Source organism: Dendrobates tinctorius, unplaced genomic scaffold, assembly GCF_039654945.1.
Source record: "Dendrobates tinctorius isolate UK_male_01 unplaced genomic scaffold, ASM3965494v1 ptg000452l, whole genome shotgun sequence".
NCBI classification, from domain to species: Eukaryota; Metazoa; Chordata; class Amphibia; order Anura; family Dendrobatidae; genus Dendrobates; species Dendrobates tinctorius.
The window spans coordinates 641,397-653,719 of record NW_027362114.1 but is presented as its reverse complement, the minus strand read 5'-3'; the positions used below and the strand labels follow the sequence as shown (position 1 = coordinate 653,719).

General features: G+C 49.6%; 2 protein-coding genes across 2 annotated transcripts in view; one reads left to right on the top strand and one right to left on the bottom strand.

Moving 5' to 3' along the window:
- LOC141077448 (oocyte zinc finger protein XlCOF7.1-like) overlaps window positions 1–12,323 on the top strand; it is a 57,986-nt gene that overhangs the window by 18,626 nt on the left and 27,037 nt on the right. The gene's annotated exons all lie outside the window — the stretch shown is intronic.
- LOC141077449 (uncharacterized) overlaps window positions 1–12,323 on the bottom strand; it is a gene marked incomplete at its 3' end in the record, with an annotated part of 66,398 nt that overhangs the window by 52,497 nt on the left and 1,578 nt on the right. The window contains exon 3 of the mRNA XM_073564396.1: window positions 7,694–8,014. Coding sequence (XP_073420497.1) covers window positions 7,694–8,014 — 321 coding nt within the window. The remainder of the gene's footprint in view (window positions 1–7,693; window positions 8,015–12,323) is intronic.

Below are 12,323 nucleotides of genomic sequence, written 5' to 3'. Positions count from 1 at the left end.
TTTGAAAAAAGGCTGGGTATCAGTTTGACCTTTACATCAGTCTATCATCCCGAGACCAACGGTCAGACTGAAAGGACCAATCAGTCTTTGGAGCAGATTTTACGGTGTCTTCCACATCTCGACAGGATGATTGGTGCTCTTCTTTACCCATGGCAGAATTTGCGGTTAATAATCGTGTCAATCAGTCACTGGTACTTCCCCGTTCTTCTGTAATTATGGTTTTCACCCTCATTTTGGTGAGTTTTCCCAGCTTGATTTGGAGTGTCCAGGGGCTGATTCGACCATTCTGCGGTAGGTGGAGATCTGGAGGGACCAGAGGAACATTGGGGAGGCTCAGGGCAAGTATAAATTTTTTGCGAATAAACGACGCTTGGTGGGGCCGGCATTCCAGGTGGGGGATAAGGTATGGTTATCCACCAAGAATATAAGGTTGAAGGTTCCTTCTGCTAAGTTGGGTCCCAAGTTCATTGGTCCTTACGAAATTTTAGAGGAGGTTAATCCTGTTGCCTTTTGCTTGCGCTTGCCTCCGTTGTGCAGATCCCCAATGTACAGTATTTCCTAAAAAGTAAATTATATTACAGTAGTAATGTCCCTAATTGGACCCTAAAGAAATTATGTTTCCCACTTGTCACCATAAATTAATATAGCGTGTTCCTCATTCTGGCCTTCAAGCAGTAATTTAGTCCCTCATCCTGGCCCCCTTTATTTAATAATCTCACCCAGCCTGGCCCCATTTATTTTATAATATGCTCCAGCCTTGCCCACTTTATTTTATAATATGCCCCATTTTGATCCCCTTATGTCCCTTGTCCAGCCTGGCCCCCAGATATACATACTGGCCCTCATACAGTTGTGGCCAAAAGTATTGACACCTCTGCAATTCTGTCAGATAATACTCAGTTTCTTCCTGAAAATGATTGCAAACACAAATTCTTTGTTATTATTATCTTCATTTAATTTGTCTTAAATGAAAAAACACAAAAAGAATTGTCCTAAAGCCAAATTGGATATAATTCCACACCAAACATAAAAAAGAGGGTGGACAAAAGTATTGGCACTGTTCGAAAAATCATGTGATGCTTCTCTAATTTGTGTAATTAACAGCACCTGTAACTTACCTGTGGCACCTAACAGGTGTTGGCAATAACTAAATCACACTTGAAGCCAGTTGACATGGATTAAAGTTGACTCAACCTCTGTCCTGTGTCCTTGTGTGTACCACATTGGGCATGGAGAAAAGAAAGAAGACCAAAGAACTGTCTGAGGACTTAAGAAACCAAATTGTGAGAAAGCATGAGCAATCTCAAGGCTACAAGTCCATCTCCAAAGACCTGAATGTTCCTGTGTCTACCGTGCGCAGTGTCATCAAGAAGTTTAAAGCCCATGGCACTGTGGCTAACCTCCCTAGATGTGGACGGAAAAGAAAAATTGACAAGAGATTTCAACGCAAGATTGTGCGGATGTTGGATAAAGAACCTCGACTAACATCCAAACAAGTTCAAGTTGCCCTGCAGTCCGAGGGTACAACAGTGTCAACCCGTACTATCTGTCGGCATCTGAATGAAAAGGGACTGTATGGTAGGAGACCAAGGAAGACCCCACTTCTTACCCCGAGACACAAAAAAGCCAGGCTTGAGTTTGCCAAAAGTTACCTGAAAAAGCCTAAAACGTTTTGGAAGAATGTTCTCTGGTCAGATGAGACAAAAGTAGAGCTTTTTGGGCAAAGGCATCAACATAGAGTTTACAGGAGAACAAAAGAGGCATTCAAAGAAAAAAACACGGTCCCTACAGTCAAACATGGCGGAGGTTCCCTGATGTTTTGGGGTTGCTTTGCTGCCTCTGGCACTGGACTGCTTGACCGTGTGCATGGCATTATGAAGTCTGAAGACTACCAACAAATTTTGCAGCATAATGTAGGGCCCAGTGTGAGAAAGTTGGGTCTCCCTCAGAGGTCATGGGTCTTCCAGCAGGACAATGACCCAAAACACACTTCAAAAAGCACTAGAAAATGGTTTGAGAGGAAGCACTGGAGACTTTTAAGGTGGCCAGCAATGAGTCCAGACCTGAATCCCATAGAACACCTGTGGAGAGATCTAAAAATGGCAGTTTGGAGAAGGCACCCTTCTAATATCAGGGACCTGGAGCAGTTTGCCAAAGAAGAATGGTCTAAAATTCCAGCAGAGCATTGTAAGAAACTCATTGATGGTTACCGGAAGCGGTTGGTCGCAGTTATTTTGGCTAAAGGTTGTGCAACCAAGTATTAGGCTGAGGGTGCCAATACTTTTGTCTGGCCCATTTTTGAAGTTTTGTGTGAAATGATCAATGTTTTGCTTTTTGCGTCATTCTCTTTTGTGTTTTTTCATTTAAGACAAATTAAATGAAGATAATAATAACAAAGAATCTGTGTTTGCAATCATTTTCAGGAAGAAACTGAGTATTATCTGACAAAATTGCAGGGGTGTCAATACTTTTGGCCGCAACTGTATATGTGTTTTATCCTGTGTCTCCCATATACCTTTCCTGGACCCCCATATATCCTTCCTGGTCCCTTTTCCTGGCTCCCCATATATATGAATCCTGGACCACCATATATGTGCATCCTGAACCCCCATATATATGCTTCTTGGTCTTTTGTCCTACCCCCCATATATATCCATCCTAGCCCATGTCTCCCTCCTGGGCCCCCATGTGTCTCCCTCCTGGCCCCCCAATGTGTCTCCCTCCTGGCCCCCCAATGTGTCTCCCTCCTGGCCCCCCAATGTGTCTCCCTCCCGGCCCCCCCATGTGTCTGCCTCCCGGCCCCCCGCATGTGTCTGCCTCCCGTGGCCCCCGCATGTGTCTGCCTCCCGTGGCCCCCGCATGTGTCTGCCTCCCGTGGCCCCCGCATGTGTCTGCCTCCCGTGGCCCCCGCATGTGTCTGCCTCCCGTGGCCCCCGCATGTGTCTGCCTCCCGTGGCCCCCGCATGTGTCTGCCTCCCGTGGCCCCCGCATGTGTCTGCCTCCCGTGGCCCCCGCATGTGTCTGCCTCCCGTGGCCCCCGCATGTGTCTGCCTCCCGTGGCCCCCGCATGTGTCTGCCTCCCGTGGCCCCCGCATGTGTCTGCCTCCCGTGGCCCCCGCATGTGTCTGCCTCCCGTGGCCCCCGCATGTGTCTGCCTCCCGTGGCCCCCGCATGTGTCTGCCTCCCGTGGCCCCCGCATGTGTCTGCCTCCCGTGGCCCCCGCATGTGTCTGCCTCCCGTGGCCCCCGCATGTGTCTGCCTCCCGTGGCCCCCGCATGTGTCTGCCTCCCGTGGCCCCCGCATGTGTCTGCCTCCCGTGGCCCCCGCATGTGTCTGCCTCCCGTGGCCCCCGCATGTGTCTGCCTCCCGTGGCCCCCGCATGTGTCTGCCTCCCGTGGCCCCCGCATGTGTCTGCCTCCCGTGGCCCCCGCATGTGTCTGCCTCCCGTGGCCCCCGCATGTGTCTGCCTCCCGTGGCCCCCGCATGTGTCTGCCTCCCGTGGCCCCCGCATGTGTCTGCCTCCCGTGGCCCCCGCATGTGTCTGCCTCCCGTGGCCCCCGCATGTGTCTGCCTCCCGTGGCCCCCGCATGTGTCTGCCTCCCGTGGCCCCCGCATGTGTCTGCCTCCCGTGGCCCCCGCATGTGTCTGCCTCCCGTGGCCCCCGCATGTGTCTGCCTCCCGTGGCCCCCGCATGTGTCTGCCTCCCGTGGCCCCCGCATGTGTCTGCCTCCCGTGGCCCCCGCATGTGTCTGCCTCCCGTGGCCCCCGCATGTGTCTGCCTCCCGTGGCCCCCGCATGTGTCTGCCTCCCGTGGCCCCCGCATGTGTCTGCCTCCCGTGGCCCCCGCATGTGTCTGCCTCCCGTGGCCCCCGCATGTGTCTGCCTCCCGTGGCCCCCGCATGTGTCTGCCTCCCGTGGCCCCCGCATGTGTCTGCCTCCCGTGGCCCCCGCATGTGTCTGCCTCCCGTGGCCCCCGCATGTGTCTGCCTCCCGTGGCCCCCGCATGTGTCTGCCTCCCGTGGCCCCCGCATGTGTCTGCCTCCCGTGGCCCCCGCATGTGTCTGCCTCCCGTGGCCCCCGCATGTGTCTGCCTCCCGTGGCCCCCGCATGTGTCTGCCTCCCGTGGCCCCCGCATGTGTCTGCCTCCCGTGGCCCCCGCATGTGTCTGCCTCCCGTGGCCCCCGCATGTGTCTGCCTCCCGTGGCCCCCGCATGTGTCTGCCTCCCGTGGCCCCCGCATGTGTCTGCCTCCCGTGGCCCCCGCATGTGTCTGCCTCCCGTGGCCCCCGCATGTGTCTGCCTCCCGTGGCCCCCGCATGTGTCTGCCTCCCGTGGCCCCCGCATGTGTCTGCCTCCCGTGGCCCCCGCATGTGTCTGCCTCCCGTGGCCCCCGCATGTGTCTGCCTCCCGTGGCCCCCGCATGTGTCTGCCTCCCGTGGCCCCCGCATGTGTCTGCCTCCCGTGGCCCCCGCATGTGTCTGCCTCCCGTGGCCCCCGCATGTGTCTGCCTCCCGTGGCCCCCGCATGTGTCTGCCTCCCGTGGCCCCCGCATGTGTCTGCCTCCCGTGGCCCCCGCATGTGTCTGCCTCCCGTGGCCCCCGCATGTGTCTCCATCCCTGCCCTTTGTCCTGGCTTTATGTACAGAGAGAGGGGACAAAAAAAAAAAGATTCCTCTTACCTTCCTGCGCTTCCAGCGCTGTACAGCGTCCTCAGGTCCAGAGCGCACAAAGTAAAATGGCCGCCGACATAGCAGAGGCCGGCGCTGAATGACACTGATGTCATACGCCGGTGACGACGGGCGCACACTCTTCAGTATTGATCAAGACGCTCGGCAGTGGTTCATGTAATGACCGCTGCGTGCACGCACCCCTGCACATACTCTGCCCGTGCTTTTAAAGGGCCCGCACCCCTAAAAACTGCAGACTTTTTTTTTTCTTTTTTTCTTCTTCTCTTCTTCTCCTCCTTTCCTTCCCACAACCAAGGGCCCACTGGGGATTTCCCCGATACCCCCCAGGCCAGTCCGACCCTGTGTGTATGTATGTACGAGTATGTACAATAAAATTGTTAAGGTCCTGACATACCTAACATTGTGCAGTGACTCTGTTTTCCATATAGTGACGGATTATTTCTTTTTTTAAACTCTTTTTATTGAAAGATTCCACAAAATAAGATGACAGACATATGACAATGCAGTGTAAGATCAGAATAATCCGTATAATCTCCATCCACAGTGACACAGATATAATATCACACTTTCAGTAATAAAACGAATGAGACAGCATTCACCATAATGTGCTCTATAAAGCATTGCTCCTCCTAACCAACAGGTCCATTATTATGTTATGAGCTCGTACCAGGTCAGGTTATACACATATTCCCAAGCCCACACATATCGTCACTTTCATACTCTGGAAGGGATATACATCAGGGATTGTATCGCGAGATGGAGGAGACCATGGCATTAGGAGCCAAGTGTGACAAGGGTGAGATACACCACCATTCCCGAATCCTATGGAACTTCTAGGGACATCTTCTGTGTCTATATAATATGTTTTCATAAGGAATTATATCGTACGGTTATGATATCGACTAGCGGCATGACCACAGATTTACTCCAATTAATTTTAAGGCTAAGTTCACACGTACCGGAACTCTCGTGGAAATTACCGCGAGAATTCCGGAATTCCATTCAGCGGGAAAATCGCATTTTAAATTCCCGCGGAAAAACTAGCATTTTGCAAGCGTAATTAGCTTGCAAAATGCTAGCGTTTTCCAAGCGATCTGGAGCATCGCTTGGAGAACTGATTGACAGGTTGGTCACACTCGTCAAACACTGTGTTTGACAAGTGTAACCAACTTTTTACTACTGAGGCCGCCAATGCAGCATCAGTAGTAAAAGATAAAATGTAAAAAATAATAAAAAAAAATAAAAAATGGTATTTATTCTTACCTTCCGACGTCCCGCGCAGACTTCCCAGTAATCCTTTGCAAAAATGCCCGCGATGGCGTCCGTTCTCGCGGGATCGTAACGTCTCGCGGTAATTCGCGATGATGTCGCGCGAATTACCGCGAGACTTCGCGATCCCGCGAGAACGGACGCCATCGCGGGCATTTTTGCAAAGGATTACTGGGACCGTGGAGAGAGGCGGGAGGGCTGCACGGGACGTCGGAAGGTGAGAATAACAATATTTTTTATTTTAAATTCTATTTTTTACAGTGATATGGTACCCAAAGCCCGGAGGACATTCTCCTCTCCTCCGGACCATGGGTTCCATCTGCAATTGTTCTGCTTAATGTTGGTATGGTGTGCACAGCCACATGCGGGAAGTAAGCGGAACAATGCATTCCTACGGGTGCGGGATCGCCGCGATTCCGCAAAATTAATGAGCATGCTGCGGTTATTACCGCGAAGTGATTTCGCCGCGGTAAAAACCGCAGCATTAGCACAGCATTGCGGAATCCCATAGGAATGCATGGGATGCTTATTTTTCGCGGCAAAATCGCGCGGTTAAAACCGCCGCGGAAACGCGAAAAAAACGCCACGTGTGAACTCAACCTAAGACCTGACAATTCTCCAAAACGATTGATGAGGTGAATTGCTCTTGGAAGAGATTGCTCTATTTTAACTAGAAAGAGTACCAGATCATCAGCATATAATCCCACCTTGTCCACCCTAGAATTAACATTAATTCCTTCCACCAAAAGATCTTGTCTAATCCTAAGGCCTCTTTCACACTTCAGTTTTTTACAATCAGTCACAATCCGCCAGGTTTTGAAAAAAAACGGATCCTCAATTTTCTTTTGAGGATCCGTTTTTTTCCCCATTGACTTTCATTAATGGCGGATTGTGACGGATTGCTGCCCGTTGTATCCGTTTTTTTGGAGGATCCGCCAAAAGTTTCTGTCCATCACCATCCTCAAAGATTTCAAAACTGAGCTTGCAACGTTTTTTTCTCTGGCGGATCCTCCAGACACTCATTTAACCCGAAATTCTTTCTGGATGGACAAAAAATCTCCCTCTCCCTCTCCCTCTCCCTCTCCCTCTCCCTCTCCCTCTCCCTCTCCCTCTCCCTCTCCTTTAAATTTCCTCATTTTCAGGATCCGTCTGAAAACGGATCCTGTGGCATCGGTTCACATCAGTTGAGAGCGGATCCGCTTGTCTGACTTTCTGGCGGATTTGAACTGATGCAAAAAACTGAAGTGTGAAAGAGGCCTAAGTGCAATTGGTTCAATCGCGAGGGCAAAGAGCATTGGGGATAGTGGGCGGCCCTGTCTAGTCCCTCTACCCAGATTAAAATACTCCGATAGCGAGCCATTAACAAGTATATTCGCTCTCGGCATGTAAGAGAGTCATTCAATCCACTTGCAAAATTTGTCAGAGAAGCCAAATTTCAGAAGCACAAGTTGCAAAAATTTCCACTCCAATGAATGAAAAGCCTTGGCTGTATCTAAAGAGGCTATCGCCCGAGGTTTCCTATATTTGTGGCCTATCTGCGTTAGAACCTGTACCCTTCTAACATTAGAGGAAGTGGATCTTCCTGGCATGAAGCCGGATTGATCTTCGTGTACAATGCTTAGTATTACCGCTTTCTATTAGCTATAAGTTTAGTGAGTATTTTATAGTCTGTATTAAGCAGGGATATAGGGCGATAAGCACCACACTCCTCAGAAGGTTTATCTGGCTTTGGAATTACCTCTACAGTGGCATCATAAAAGGATTGGGGAAGTGAGTGTTTTACAAGTGCTTCGGAGAGGGTTTGCAGCAGACCCGGCCCTGTCTGATCGATGTATCTTTTATATAGTTCTATGGGCATGCCATCAGGGCTCGGAGTGTTCCCATTGGAGAGAGACATGGCGGCTTCCCGAATTTCCTCCAACGTGATATCTCTATCCAAGAACGCCCGATCCTCACCAGAAAGTTTAGGAAATTCTATATGGTCCAAGTCCTCATCAATCTCTTCTATAGTGGGATTCAGTTGAGAGTCATATAACTCTAAAGTATTCTTCACATCTGTCTGCGATTTGGTCAGATTTAAGTAGCGGAGTTCCCTCTCTTGTATTAATGGTCAGAATGGATGGAGACATTTGATATTGTTGGACTACGTATGCTAAGAATTTACACAATTGGTTATTCAATTCAATATGAGTTTGTTTAGAGAAAAAAAGTCTTCTCTGGGCTTTATCCTGTAATTGTATCAAATCCTCCCCTTCCCAAGCCACCGATGTAAAGTATCATCAGAGGGGTTATTGATATACTCAGCGTCCAATAATTTACACTCCTCAGCAAGTCTCTGCTCCCCAATACAGGATTTCCTTTTAATATATGAAATCGTGGACCTGACACATCCCCTCAATTATGCTTTAAGTGTATCCCACACTAGCAATCTGTCAGGGAAATAAGCATAGTCTAAATACCTCTAATTGGTCTATTATTCTGTCTTGTTCCCCTATGAGGGAGAGCCAAAACAGATGTATGCGGAGCCTCTTAGGTCTGTTAGGGCCACCTAGATGAAGGCACATCACCAATGGAGCATGGGCTGATACTGCCCTAGGAAAGTACTCAGTTTCACGCAGATCCGATAATACAGCATTATTCCCAAATGCATGATCAATTCTGGATAAACAGTGAACAGATGGCGTATAACAGGAGAATTCTTTCTTAAGAGGATTCTGCTATCTCCACAAATTAATCCAGCCCATCTCTGTTATGAAAGCATCTAACACAGTAGTGTCCTGATTACTAGGCCTAGAGTGTGGCAGCACTCATTCATCCAAGTAGGTGTTAAGAAACATATTAAAATCACCCAGACATAACATCTTGGCATCAGGATACTGTGATACAAAAATTGCAGCCTGTTGGACTACATCCATTTTAGCCGGTGGCAGATTATAAATATTGAGTAGTACATAAGGTACCATATCTATAAATGCATACTGTATATAAAAATAAATCTGCCCTTCGGGTCCCTCTTGACCATGTGAACCGACCATCTCAAAGATCCATGTATCATAACGGCCACCCCCCTAGAATAGGACATGTACATAACATGCTTCTACCATTGTATCCCAAGTTTTATTCATTCTGGATATAGTGTCTGGTGTTAAGTGGGTTTTGATGTTCTCAGATCCAGGAAGACTCCCCCGTCTGTGGGTAGTCCTCCATCGGGTCCAGCTCTAGTTCCGTGACGTCTTTCCTGTTCGGCCAAACAACAAGGAGTAGGGCGTGTAACCGGTGGTTTGATGGACTCGATTATTGTAGATCCACACAAGCTCAGACACGTACTCGGGCCACCGAGCCTTCCTATCGTCTTCCAGGGTCCTTAACATTTTGATTAGAATATGGTTAAACCGTTCACAGGCCCCGTTTCCCTGAGGGTGGTACGGTGTGCTATGAGACCTGTCAAGCTGATAGATCTATTTTAGCTCATCCATTACTCTTCCCAAGAAACAGGTTCCTTGATCAGAATGGATCCGCTGTGGGCATCCATTTGATCTATCATCACTAGACAGTGGTCGCATCCTTGGTGTGCTGGCCCGATGGTCAAGTAGTCGATAGTCAACATCTCCTGGGGGGCTGATGTTGCTACAGTTTGTGTAGGAGCTCTCTTTTCTGGGGATTTGGCCAACTCACATGCCCGGCAGAGACTGCAAGCCTCTTCAACCACTGTTCTTAACCGAGGGTGGTAGACAAACCGCTGTAGCCACTGGAAAGTTTTTTCATTACTGAAGTGAGCTAATTTTTCATGAGATTCAGCGGCCACTGTAGACAGCACTGTCGCCGGAATCACCACCTACCAGGAGGCTCCTAACTCTTTTTGCAGTTGAACGTTCCCATATAACAGCCCGTTTCTCATCTGGAGGTGCTCCTACTGCCAGATTATCTTCAGTGTTCTTGATTGGGCAGCTTCTTCAGTGTCACCCATTGTCTAAGCAGGGCAAGTTCACGGTCTTCCTGCTGCAACCGGACCCACTTATCCTGAGATTTTCCCAATACTCCTTCATGGTGGGGGGTCCGTATCTGGTCCAGCGTGGCCACCACCCTCCCAGCGGTCTTCCGAAACCGGGGAATCTCCTCCTCTAGCATCTCATCTTTACTCTTTCCAGGTGTCGCATGCTTTGCTCTGGATAGGGTGTTGGTGTGGGTATTCTCCACCCCCCCCCCCCCCGTAAGCGATTCTATATCAGACCTTCGCCATCCGGGCCACCGAGCGCTGTTCCAGAGCCCCATAACTTGGCGTTCTCCAGATGTGCTAATAGATTATCGGTGCGCACCAACACCTCCGAGCCAGACAGGTATTAATAATAATAATAATAATCTTTATTTATATAGCGCCAACATATTCCGCAGCGCTTTACAGTTTAACAGTTTCAAAACACAAGTCATAAGTAACAACGCTAACAATACAATAATTAAAGCAAAATAAGACGAAATAAGACGACCCTGCTCGTGAGAGCTTACAATCTACAATGAGGTGAGGTAGATACAGAGTACAGGTGTGTATTTACAATGGTGTATTTACAATGAAGGTCCAGCCATCTTGCGGGAGTGAAGGATGGATGGAGATAGTGAATGGGCTACACACGCACACTTACACAGAGAATGACTTTGATTAGTGAATGTGATAGGCCGCTCTGAACAGGTGTGTTTTGAGGGAGCGCCTAAAACTATGCAAATTGTGGATAGTCCTGATTTCTTGGGGTAGAGCATTCCAGAGGATAGGAGCAGCACGGGAGAAGTCTTGGAGTCGGGAGTGGGAAGTACGGATTAGTGCAGAGGTTAGTCGAAAGTCGTTTGCAGAGCGCAGCGATCGGCTAGGCCGATAGACAGAAATGAGAGAAGAGATGTAAGGGGGTGCCGCACTGTGGAGAGCTTTGTGGGTGAGAACAAGTACTTTGAATTGGATCCTATAATGAATGGGCAGCCAATGTAAGGACTGGCGAAGAGCGGACGCGTCCGAGTACCGATTACCCAGATGGACGATCCTGGCCGCTGCATTAAGTATGGACTGGAGAGGGGATAGTCGAGTGACGGGGAGGCCAATTAATAGAGCGTTGCAGTAATCCAGGCGAGAGTGGATCAATGCAACAGTGAGGGTTTTTGTTGTTTCCATAGTGAGAAAAGGGCGGATTCTAGAGATGTTCTTTAGGTGTAAGCGGCAAGAGCGGGCAAGGGATTGTATATGGGATGTGAAGGAGAGATTGGTGTCAAACATAACACCCAGACAGCGCACCTGCTGCCGGGGTGTTATTGTGGTACCACCCACGGAGAGGGAAATGTCAGATTTAGGGAGGTTAGTAGACGGTGGGAGCAGAAGTAGTTCAGTTTTGGAGAGGTTGAGTTTCAGATAGAGAGCGGACATGATATTGGAGACTGCGGACAGACAGTCACTGGCGTTCTGTAGTACAGCGGGGGTAAGGTCGGGGGAAGACGTGTATAGTTGTGTGTCATCAGCATAAAGATGGTACTGAAAGCCAAATCTGCTGATGGTCTGTCCAATTGGGGCTGTGTAGAGAGAGAAAAGAAGGGGGCCAAGGACTGAGCCCTGAGGTACCCCGACAGCAAGAGGAAGAGGAGATGACGTGGAGCCAGAGAACAAAACACTGAAGGAGCGGTCAGAGAGATAGGAAGAGAACCAGGAGAGTGCAGTGTCCTTAATGCCTAGTGACTGGAGCCTAGAGAGTAGGAGATGGTGGTCAACAGTATCGAAAGCTGCAGATAGGTCAAGAAGAATGAGCAGAGAGTGGTCACCTTTACGTTTTGCTGTCAGAAGGTCATTGGTCACTTTGATGAGTGCAGTTTCAGTCGAATGTAGGGGGCGGAAGCCGGACTGTGAAGGGTCTAGAAGGGAGTGAATGGAGAGGTAACGGCTAAGGCGGGAGTAAACTAGGCGTTCCAAAAGTTTAGAGATGAAGGGGAGATTGGAGACTGGTCTGTAGTTGTTTGTGCAGGATGGGCTGAGAGCAGGTTTCTTCAGTAATGGAGTAACGATGGCGTGTTTGAAGGAGGATGGGAAAATGCCCGAGGAGAGGGAGAGATTAAAGATTGTAGTTAGGTGGGTTGTGACGACTGGAGAGAGAGACTGGAGGAGATGTGAGGGAATGGGGTCGGTAGTGCATGTAGTCGGACGAGAAGAAGAGAGAAGTCTGGAGACTTCTTCTTCTGTGATGGGATCAAATGTGGAGAGTGAGCCAGGGGAGATGTAGGAAGGGATGGGAGTCACAGCACTTGGTGGTTGGGAGCAGATTTCTTGACGGATATCATCTATTTTTTCTGTAAAGTGGGAGGCCAGGTCATCAGCACAAATGTCTGTGATAGGGGCTTGT